Source organism: Vollenhovia emeryi, unplaced genomic scaffold (assembly GCF_000949405.1).
Source record: "Vollenhovia emeryi isolate VEMERY1.0 unplaced genomic scaffold, V.emery_V1.0 DF939304.1, whole genome shotgun sequence".
Taxonomy (NCBI): domain Eukaryota; kingdom Metazoa; phylum Arthropoda; class Insecta; order Hymenoptera; family Formicidae; genus Vollenhovia; species Vollenhovia emeryi.
The window spans coordinates 178428-189998 of NW_011967062.1; the positions used below are offsets into that span (position 1 = coordinate 178428).

The window sequence follows — 11571 nt, forward strand, 5'->3', positions numbered from 1 at the left end:
TGGTCGTAGCAATGTAGCTTGTCGACTTATTTTTAAATATTGACACGTACATCTCGTCACGGCTCAGAGCCCTTTCTCTCGATTCTAATATAGTTTATGTTATTCTTCCCCTGAAATTCGTGCAATTATAATTCATTAGTTCTTGTAATCACTCAGTCTAGTTGTAATAATTATAAAATACTTCATAGAATTAAAATAATTTAGAACATGTGAATTCACTGACGAGAATGATCCTACCGAGGGGAAAATCTGTGTTATATGTCCGATAGTAACGGCGCACAGTACAGAGTAGGAAAAAATACGGTATATAGTATATGGATTCACTAAGCTATTTAATGGCCACCACCTTGCCTAGGTCCTAAATTCAATGGGCGTTTAAATTTCAATTTGATTTATAGGTATCTAAATAGGACCGAGAGAAATATTCATCGTTGTAAAATAATATAGTTCATGTTATCTTTCCCATGAAGTTTGCGCAACTATAATTCATTAGTTCTTGTAATCACTCAGTCTAGTTGTAATAATTATAAAACACTTCATAGAATTAAAGTAATATAGTTAATGTTATTTTTCCGATGAAGCTTGTGCAACTATTATTTGTTAATTCTCTTAACCATAAAAGTGACGACAACTATGAAATAGGTAATTGAACTATGTACAATGATTTTATGACTAAAATTTGTATAGTTCTCACCTATATAGTTGCCATTACTATAATTTGTTTCTCTGAGTGCGGGTGTATTGTATTCTTGTAATTGAAATATCGTTACAAAAAGACGTTGAATTACGAGACGTTAAAAGTGAACTATTGCTACAGAAAATGTTAAGTAAATTAAGGATTTTTGTCTTCGTATTCCAACTATCACCGTTAATTTAACGAATAATTATTTCTAAACTTCTCAACATTTTTTTTCTCTGAACGTACTATCATCATTTTTTTAACATACTGTCATTGTTCAACGAATAAGTATTTGTGATAAAAGAAGGACTCGTTTTAGCATTTCTTCCGTGGAAACAATTGATTTGTTTGTAAGTTCTAGCTGACAATAAGCAATTTCAATTCTCGATTTCGAAGAATCCAGAACAAATGTCTGTCAGTATCGGAACTCAGACCTTCAATTTGTTTATGTCCCGTGATATTTACGCTGCGACGGGACGAGACTAGAAACGCTCTCGGTGAAATGCGAGCAGGTACACAGCACGGCGATACAAAGTCACGCATTATGATTCTCGCGTCTCCGAGATCGTATATCCGATTTATTTCAAATGGCTTTGCAATCCTTTCGGGATATGGCGCGTTGTCCCGTGGATAGCGCGACGACGCAAGCCGCGCATTAAGGCGGCAGATAATTACAGTCGCTTGTGCAGCTATGCAAACGCGGAAGCGTTAATTTAACAGCAATATACAGTAAAAGTTTTACGATGGAAAAATACGGGTTATTATCGTTCTAAAGATATTTTATCGCTCGGAAGGTTGTGAGAATGGTGAAATAGAGGAAACGACGATAATTTATGGGCATAGTAAGAAAGTGCGTATAACAATGCGGAGTATTCACTAGATAAACAATCTTTACGCATATATTTATTTTCCGAGAGGGATCGGCGAAATACTGTTAGGAAGACGAAAGTGTTAGTAAAAAAAAACACTCGCTTATGATTGGTAATTAAGCACAATTTCATAACCCATAAATCTGGTGGTGCGATCTTTCAGCATTTCGAATGATTCTCACGACGAGTTACTCTTGTTAACGGGAGATAAAAATAACAGGAGCGCGCAAATGCGTATACGAGCGCGACATATGGTTCCCGGTTCTTATCGCCGGCTCGCAATGACGGAAGTAAGAAATCACCTACCCAGTATGTCCGTGTCGCCGGGATAATCTTCGGAATTAGGATCGACGGGAAAGAGACGCACGCCTTCCGCTATTTCGTGGTTCCTCAAGGTTTCAAGGCTCACCCCCAGTTCCTCGCTCATTGTGTAAATGTCCCTGTGCAGACGGATCCTCTCCTGCTGCAGATCTTGTATCCGCAGTCCCTGATGGAACGTTTAACAGTGTAATAATTATAAGATACAATAATCATGTAAATACAACATTCCACACAGGTTAATAATTAAAAATTGTAACGATAGGTGAACTTGACCGTGAACGACATTTCTATTATTCAAGCAAAATTTGAGAATATCGAGTCGCCGGTAATTAGAGGACAATTAGGTTGAATAATTTCTATTATTCGTGTTAATTGCGAAGATAATTGTTTAATAAAGTAAGCCAGGAGCGGCAACGATACGACGGTGAGAAAATACGAATCAGGAATCACTATTCCTCCTCCCAATCGCACGCGTTACTTCGCTCGCTGTGTAACGGTTATCAAATTACTTAACAGTTCACGGATAACTAATGCCGTTTTTTTTTCCGTATAATTGTAGCGATTACCGTAATTACGATACCCGATGCGATACTAACCCTCATGTAATTGTGCAGCCTGTACATGTAAGGCGGACTTTTCACAGGATGCAAAGTGATGGCACGATGAACCTCCTTCTTCTTGAGATTTCCGGTGAACGCCTGGGCCCCGCTGCTGTTGTGATAAAGAATCGACTGCATCTGTGCGGCATCATCACGAGTGTACTATGAGCATCGTCCATTTCGAGAGTAAGCAACGATAAGGCACTAATCAACTCGTATGTTTTATTTCTGTCACGCGATACGTTAATTATTTTTAATAATTTCCCCCCCCCCCACGCGTATCTTTTCTTCTCCTTTTGGGTCTAGTGAAGCATTCACTCGATAGTCATAGAGAGATCATCGAAACATAGCAGCCATTGGCTTTATTTTAAAAAGATCAAATCGCATTTAAATTTGTTACGCAACATTTGTCACACTTTTAAAATATAAGTGAGTCAAACGAGCTGAGTGCACAAATAAAATATAAATAAAAAAACCAACTAAATACATAACTGAGTAGATCACAAGATCACGAGTAAGAATCTCTACTAGAATAGAATCTCACGAATATATAGTAATAATTTAAGAGTAATATAAATAATGAAAGCAGCAGACGAAATCTGTTGTATTTAAATTTGACATACTGGTATTTCTTCTGCCTAATAGCTTTCACGCGCTTCGCTTGTGGTCGGAACAGATTGAAAAACGACGAATTGTTCCAGTGAGAGCAGAAAGGGGACACCACAACATTCGGGCCGAAATTGAGTTAACAATGGGTTCTTGTTCTAGTGTAAAAATGTTTAAACAATTTAAAAAAATGAAAACCAACTTCAAGGGACTCTCTCCGTCTTTAGTGTAGAGAAGCATAGAAATTTTGAAAAATTTACATTACGCTCGTCAAAGTGTTTCTGTTTTTCTCAAATATGTGATTTGTCACATGTAATCCTTTCTGTCCCAACCGATTCAATCGTCCGTCTGGTTTGCGGGTTCGTGCTTGGTCAACGCGACAATGGTATCGCGTATCTGCCGATTCCGCGCGATCCCGGTCTATTAATCCGTCCCGAATGTCTGAGTGCACGTGCCAGCCAGAGCCTCGTCAAACGTGCAATTAGCACGCGGGCAGAGAAGCGGAGTTAAAGTACGAACTTCCTGCCTGTGTGTGCGCGCACTACGACCTATTGTAATTACCATTAAGAACGTCCTATTCGGAGCGCCTGGACCGAAACGCCAAACCCACCGCGCGGGTGTTAATCATGACACTGGGTGTGGTGGTTTCTTGTTTCGCAGAATTACGTCTCGGCAGCGGGCACCGCGAGAAATCGCTCATGCGACTCGCTCTGGCAGCTACGCGCAGGAACCTATCGCGCCTCGGACTCCATACAACGTTGCGCTTTTTCATTAGAAAGACTCGTCGAAAGAAAATTAAATAATTATTTAATAATTTCCGAAATACTTTTATACTTTCATCTGTTCTTTTCTCCCGAGAACTATGTGTAGGTATAACGTTTATATGCGTTCGAGAATCATTCGACAATTAAATTGACGCTTCACAAACTCACCTAGTGGCACAGTATACGAGTATTGGCGATGTTGGGAAATAATGTAAATCTAGTATTCCCAATATTGGTCCGCTATTGTAAAATGAGCGCCTTCTGTTATTTAGCCCACATGTTTATTCAGCAATATTGGTCTAATATTGTGTCAATTTTGGGCCAATATTCTTATTACATTGTTAAATATTGGCCACTGCACTTTCAATATAAATCTAATATTATATAACTATTGTTGTGTAACATTAGATTTATTTTTATTTATTTCCATTTATTTCACGGCCAATACTGGCTTTACGTTGGACAATATCGGCCAATGCATTTCTAATATAACCGACATGGGGCCACTGTTTGCCAATGCACTGTGCCACTAGGGTCCAACTTGAAACCTCTTCAAGGTTTCTGTAAGATGTTGTGTCTCTATTTTTAATTTGTTTTTAAGCACACGTGCCTCATTGGTCTTTTCGCGAAATATCAGATCGATTTATCAGTCTCATCAAGTTAGACAAACTCCTTTTTCCTCGCCACTAAAGATCGCTAATTTCGCGGGAGCGCAATATCGCCGTTATTAGGCTCTCTCCGGCCATAATGAACATAGCGAAAGACGGTGTGGCAAAGGCGCGTGACTCGGGATCGTAAATCCTTTATCGAGTCTCGTGCACGCCTCGATCAATCAATCGTGGCACGCATTGAACGCGCGCGCGCATTGCTCGGTCGCATGGCGAACGCCGCGCGGGCGTTGCATCGCGAACGGATCGTTAAGTGTTTCGACCTTACGTCGAGTGTCAAGACGGGAACGGACGGTCTAGCCAGTGGGTCAGCAGGCTACGATTTGTTCGGGCCTAACGAGTGACATCCTCATCCGTGCACTTTACCTTTCGTCCGTGTCGCGGACGGCGATTTGAACGCGCACCCACGCGAGTGCACCGCGACCGTGGCGAGCCGGCGTCGTATCGCGCTTCCGCCTTTCCGAATGCATAATAGGAACGATTATTAACGAATTGTTACGCTTTCATTTATGCCGGCTTTGCCGAACCCACCGTCGCTGCTCTTAATGACGTCTCCGCGATGATTTCGCATTCAATGTTTTTTTCTTCTTTACTCGACACGACTGTCTATTTTATACGTTGTAATATTATTCGTTGACAATTCATACGTCATTTACATTATTATATTTATTCTTTGACTATTAATTAATTTATTTATTCGTCATTATTTACAATCTAATTCTAAGTTAGTTGCGTCCCTTTAGACTATAAATAGTTTTTGTTACAATTTTATAATCTATAGCAAATTGGTAATAAATCGGTTCTAGCTCGTTAAAATATTGGCCTTAGATCATCGATTAATTTTATTCCTTAATTGAAACGAGCTTGTTCTAATTTTTTTTATGTTTGAAGGATATATTCTTATTGTTAGATAATACTTTACCTGGGTTTCTATCTTTCTCCTTCAAACTTATTTTTTAAATTAGAAATAAAAAAAATATATAAATTGTTTAGTTTTTGCATTAATCACACGTGTTATCTCTCAAGTTATAGAAATCAAACAGGTTTGATTTCACTTTTGTATTATTCGCATACCGATGTTCCAACTTGATCTCGTACTGAAGATGGTCCAGTTTGCGATCGAAACGTATACATTTTCTGTCTAATAAAATTCTCTGACACTACCATCTTGTCTGGGCTCTGAGCCCTCTCACTTTTATTGTTAAATCTTTTATATTGTTTGTTATATTACGCATAAATTTATTTCTTCTTAAAACAAATCATACTTTATGATTTTTCTCAAGAAGGTTTATGTTGTTTTATTATCGCGAAAGTTGTATATTTTTTCCTTTCATTCGGACTCCTCTTAAAAGTTGGCGCATCAAATGCTTGATTATCGCGACGCGCGCTTCGAAGATTTAAGCACTTCGTATGGATAAATTGTTACTTAAGCGGTACAGTTTAAATGCGACCGCGAGTACCAAGATGAAGAAGAATGGCCATTGGGTTAGCAGGGTACAATTCACTTTTACTTAACGACTAACATCCTCATCTGTACGTTGTACCTTCCGACCTAATCCGCACTGTGGACGTGCCCGGTATGTGATGCAGATGCGCGTGGTTCATGTATTTAAATTAACGGTGACAAGCCGAGTTTACTCCCGTTATATGAGCATCGTGCCCTGATTCCCGATCAAGTTACGCACAATTTAATTTGGGATTTAGCCGGTAAAGTAAATTAACCCTTTTTAACATTCCGAGATTACGAATGGAAGTAGCTCAATTATCGATCGATGATTGCGAGATGTATCGGGATATTTTTAATACTAAAAGCTACTTTGATCGTGAGTGACTGCCCGAGTCGAATATTTTGGCCTCAGTTTAGCTTCGTATAAGTTTTGAATTCAGAGCAATAAGGTCGAACTAAGGTATTTGTGTCGGAGAAAATATATTAAATTTTTTACCTCAGATAGGCCTGAAAAGAATCGCCGTTTCCCTTTTAGCAGTAAAGAGACCAATGCAAGTGTAATTAACGGAGGTTCAGTAGATCCTCTTTGGCCTAAAAAGGTTCAAAGAGGGTGAAATATTTTATGACATTCTCTTTGAGGGTCAGAATGAGGTTAAACACACTTTTTTTACTCATTTGGGCCTCAAACTGGAGTTTCAAACCGGCTCCAAGATCCAAATGAAGACAGAATAGAATAACTGAGGCCCATTCTGAGACCAAATACCCGACTCGGGTGTTGGTGTCTGCTATAATGCAGCTAAAAAGAACCGCCGCACGTGAGACAACCTTGTGCAAAAATTCACGTAAGCTGATATTCATAGTCTTGAATTTACCTAAAGTGCTATATGAAACATTTTATTGGCTACGGAGTATCTAAAGATGACCTTAAAGCGATCTTAAATATAAGATCTGATTCTGAATACCGCCTCTAATGTTATTCCCGAAGGTCTGAGAAAGAAAGAGATGATATCGGAGCGAAACTGCTGCCGGTGCGACGTACAATTTGAGAGAGGCAGCGTGCGCAACGTCGGATGAACCGGCGCGGCGTCTAATCTTCCTTGCGTATGTGTTAATCAACAAATCGTTTCGTGTCGTGTACATGCGTTTCTGCGAGTGCACGCGGCGGAGCCGCAGAGGAAGAAATTGAACGACCAGAATAGCTCTAATGTCGCTAGTGACAATGGAACCGACAAACTGGTCATGCAGTTCGTAGAATCGTAAATAAAAAGCTTAATCCCTCGCGATGCTAAGGTACAAATAGCGGAATTGCCGTGGATGGAATTGGGTGAAAATGAAAGAAGTGGAAGATTAGCTTGGGCACTTTAGGTCACAAGTTGTGCCATCGCTCCAAAGCTGCGGAAAACGATGAGTGTGCACGAGACTAAGGTGTAATAATGTTTTGGCAATCAACGAGATAGCAACTAGCATGTACTTGTGTCGACTCGCGATAAGATAAAACGTTTTGTTACCTATCTACGTACGACACGACGCACTTTCTTTCGGCGATAAAACGAACGAATCGATAGCGAAGTAAATTAATTCATTTCTTCAAAGAGCAGAAATGAATAAATTTTTATAAATAGAGTCTCTGAATATTTTTCCTCTCTCCATTTGTTTTAATTTATTTACTAACTATATAAAAATCACATATTCTTGATTTTCTCCAAGTTGTTTTAAATATTTTTAGAAAACAGCGAACACGTCGAGAGAAAAGGAAGGGACGTGCTTTCGTAATTGTTAGTACATATTTTCTAAAGGCCTGTAGTCCACTGAACTTGAAGCAAGTTCTAGCGTCGTGGGCGCAAGAATATTCTTCGACGATTTGGAAAGTAAACTAAATTCTCCGGAAAAGAACTGCGTTAGCAGTTTTACTCGTTTGCAAATAACGATCCTTGTACGATACGACACTAATTGCCTCCGTAAACATGACGACCGAGAAGAATTTACCTCGTAGCTCCAAGTGCAGGGGATCCCAGCGTACTTTTTCACGCATCTTCCCAGCTCGACGTCCTCGTGCGTGGTGTACAAATGGCGCAGGCAGTACTTGATGTGCGGCACGATCCGCCTCAGCGTCTCCCTGGACAGCACCACACCCGGGCCACCCATGCAGAAGTTCTCGTCGTACTCCAAGGAGAGCAGTCCGAACTCCTCCGAGTTCCCTCTGCCGGCCTGTCCGATGTACATCGCCCTCCTGGAATCGACGGATCTCAGCAGCGTCGCCAGCCGGTCTGCCCTCACGTATACGTCGTCGTCCGCCCTCAAGAACCACTCGAAGCGATCGCCGAAGTTGCTCCACATGTACTGCAGCATCATGAAGGACTTCTTTTGCGGCGGATAGGTATCGTCCACTCGCGGCAGCGGCACCAGAGGCAGATCCGGGCAGTTTTCGGGAGCCGTCGAGGACTCTGACGAAAAGAAGACTATCTTGCCGGGTATCTCCTTGCCCCACGTTTCGTAGACGGCCTTGGCTCGCGTGTCCAGATACTTTTGAGCCGTCATCACGCCCACAAACACCAGATTCGACGTGGAGCTGTTGACTCGCTCGTCGTCTTTCAGCCACGGCACGTTTCGCGCCGGCGTTTTCGGCGATGAAAACCGTAAAGCGGGCATGGAGGTCCAAATGGTAACCTGTTGCTGCTGATTGAAGACGATCAGACGATAGCTGAGGACCAAAAAACCTAGGATCAGGCCCACGAAGAGGCCCAGGAAGGCGCTGCCGACTCCACGCCGTTTACGCATCACTGGGTGATGTGTCACCTCTCCCATTTGCACTCTTTCCGGGTACCTGGGTCTTCGGTCGGGTTCAGCCTCGTCATGGTACCCGCTATCGCCGACTCAGATACAGTGATTAATCCTGTCAGAGGATATCCTTTGGACAATCCCATCGCTCTACCTGCTATTAGATAGGAGAGACTTTCTTCATCATGCGAAAGATCTCAACCTGCGGACAAAAATTGTTCTACGTTATTTAGAATTTTCTCAATTTTTTCTAACACGAAAGTCTATTTCTTCAGAATTTCTTATGTTATCCTACTTGCTCTATTTCCGTCATTGTTTCTCTAAAAGTAACAATGCATTTTTCATTATTATATGTATGTACGTACATATATTACTATTCCAAGTTTTTATTAGTCTGATGATACAATTTATTTTATTTTAATAAATGTTGTGTGCTGTTCGTCGCTACAATAATTTATTAAAACTTTTCACGCGATATTTTCACTTTTTATATTATCCGCATATTAGTTTGCTGTTGTTTATTGTTACATTTGGTCGTAACTGGAGCAAATACTTATATACCGTCGATAACGTTGCAGACTATGTATCTTAAATAACATTTTCTTATAAGAAATCTTTATCTCCGACGCAGGCACATTTTAAGTCTTAAATAAATTCTACGAGCAACGGACTTCGATCAACGTTCCATTTGTAAAACAAACTTCAACCGTGTTTGATTTTCGTTTCTCTTTGAGAAGTTACCTCTTAGCCGATTAGTCATTCTTCCTTTATGTAAGATCTTCACTATTAGTTATTCTCAGCGCGTTGGCATTTAGCAATAACTAATTAATACACGAAGTGCAAAAACAGATTTACAGCGAAACTCACGTCAAACTTTTTCTTCAAAGTGCCGAAGATCGCCATGTCGCATCACCGCGGAGTAACAGAGGAATGAGAAACGCGCCCGCGTTTGATAATCTGAAACCAAGACCAATTATATGGTAAATGATCGAGACGAGTTGTCGGAGTAGCAATTAAAGCTCGAACACGCGAAAAAAACTTAACGAGAAATGACCAATGGCTGTCGAGAACGTAAGCAGCAACTTCAGCGGTGCTGATAATTCCGATTACTTGAAGTTCTTAAGTCTTACTGCTTAACAATAATTAAGCCCACAGTCGACCATAAGTGGCAACGTGTTTTTAACACAGAAAATGTATTGCGACAAATATTACCTCAGCCAGGGTTTGAACCTGGACATGCCTCAGTGATCGAATTGGTGAGAGTGTAGGGAAGTCCAGGTTCAAACCCTGGCTGAGGTAATATTTTTCACAATAAATTTTCTGCGGTAGAAACACGTTGCCAATTATGGTCGATTGTAAGCTTAATTATTGTTAGTCGTGTACTGGCGTCAAATAGTTCTTGATCTTAGTGCTTAAGTTGCTTCGTGCGCTTCCAGCTTTATGAAGAAATCGGATCTAACGTGTACAGCGATGCGGGGGGGGGGCTTTTTGAAGAACGAGGCCGTACACGTGCCAAGCGACGGCGACTCAAATCGACGGCGCGACGTCAGCAATTAATACTCGAACATTTTTCAAGAGTTGCTTATAACACAAACGCTTTCGTAGTAACAAATGATTAATTAACTGAAGACTCTCGATATTAAAATTAACGCGTAACAAGGAAAAGTCGACGTCGTGTGAGAGTCAAGTGCGATTAGTAGTGCGTGAGCTGACGTTGTGCAACACTTAATACTTTAATACAAATTATAAGCCGTGCGTTTCGGCTCTGCTTTGAGCCATCTTCAGCGACCTGGTTTTAAATTATAGCTCGTTCGTCCGGCTGTCAACATGACTTCGTTATAGTATCGAATAATTACGACATCGGTGTGAGTGCACGTCGATCTTAATAAAACAAGTCAATCGGTATGGCAAGCTATGATAGGATTCTGCCGTTTTTCAATTTACAATCTACATGTTTATACATAAACGTTTATTGTATTTTACTGTTACAGTAAGATACAATAGCCTACGGTTAAGTATTATGTAATTCACTGGATTATCGGGAGAGTAGCGTATCTTTCCGGTTGGCAGGAGCTCCGGGAGCTCTTAATAAGTTGTCGCAATTATTCGCGGGTCGATGGGCATTATGCAGAGACTCAGGAAAAATCTTTCTGCACGATTGGCAACTAATGCCCGGTCATGCGACCTGCGATAACGGAAATGGGAACAAAGCGAGCACTGTGCATACCTCGAAAGTCGTGAAGTGTATGGCGCGGCGGACGGGGCGACCTGTCCAGAAATGAGAACCCGGCGCCGTTACGAGTCTCTCTACAGCGACTTAACTGCCCCGGTTCTGTTATTTTCACGATCGCGCCCAGAAACGCAACGTTCCGTCTGCGAATTCGCGTGCCCGATTACTCACGGAATGGCGAGTGTTTCGTATACATATATTTACGATTGACAATTGGTATATTTAGAATTACAGAACAACTAGCAGTAACGTTAACGCGCTCGGGAACGGCGTTTCCTTCGCTGCCGTTCTGTTCACGTTGGTCCACACAAATCTTCGCGGTCAAAGGTTCGTCGGGAAAATATGTAAAAATATTCTCTCAGCAAGCGACCGCTCGGCAAACGAAGTTCTCGTGAACGTTTTAGGCTCGGTTTCATCAAACGTCGTTTGACTTTAATCTTAGTTTAATACACGTTTGTCTCTTTCTAAAGTAACAGTTGAAAAGAGATAAAAACGAATTAAGCTAGGCTTAAAGTTAAACAACGTTGATGAAATCGGGATTTAGGCTCGGTCTCACCAAACGTCACTTAACTTTAATCTTAGTTTAATTCACGTTTGTCTCTTTCTAAAG

At 41.0% G+C, this 11571-nt stretch overlaps 1 protein-coding gene across 4 annotated transcripts in view; it reads right to left on the reverse strand.

The window, feature by feature from the left end:
* The window catches only part of LOC105558929 (chondroitin sulfate synthase 1), a 28623-nt gene that overhangs the window by 5976 nt on the left and 11076 nt on the right, over window positions 1–11571 (reverse strand). For 2 of the 4 annotated variants that reach the window (XM_012006870.1, XM_012006869.1), the window contains exons 2-5: window positions 9599–9688; window positions 7940–8933; window positions 2466–2630; window positions 1855–2035 (exon numbers count right to left, since the gene is read on the reverse strand). In XM_012006870.1, coding sequence (XP_011862260.1) covers window positions 1855–2035; window positions 2466–2630; window positions 7940–8758 — 1165 coding nt within the window. In that variant the 5' untranslated portion in view covers window positions 8759–8933; window positions 9599–9688. The remainder of the gene's footprint in view (window positions 1–1854; window positions 2036–2465; window positions 2631–7939; window positions 8934–9598; window positions 9689–11571) is intronic. The other 2 variants (XM_012006873.1, XM_012006871.1) reach the window with 2 other exon arrangements.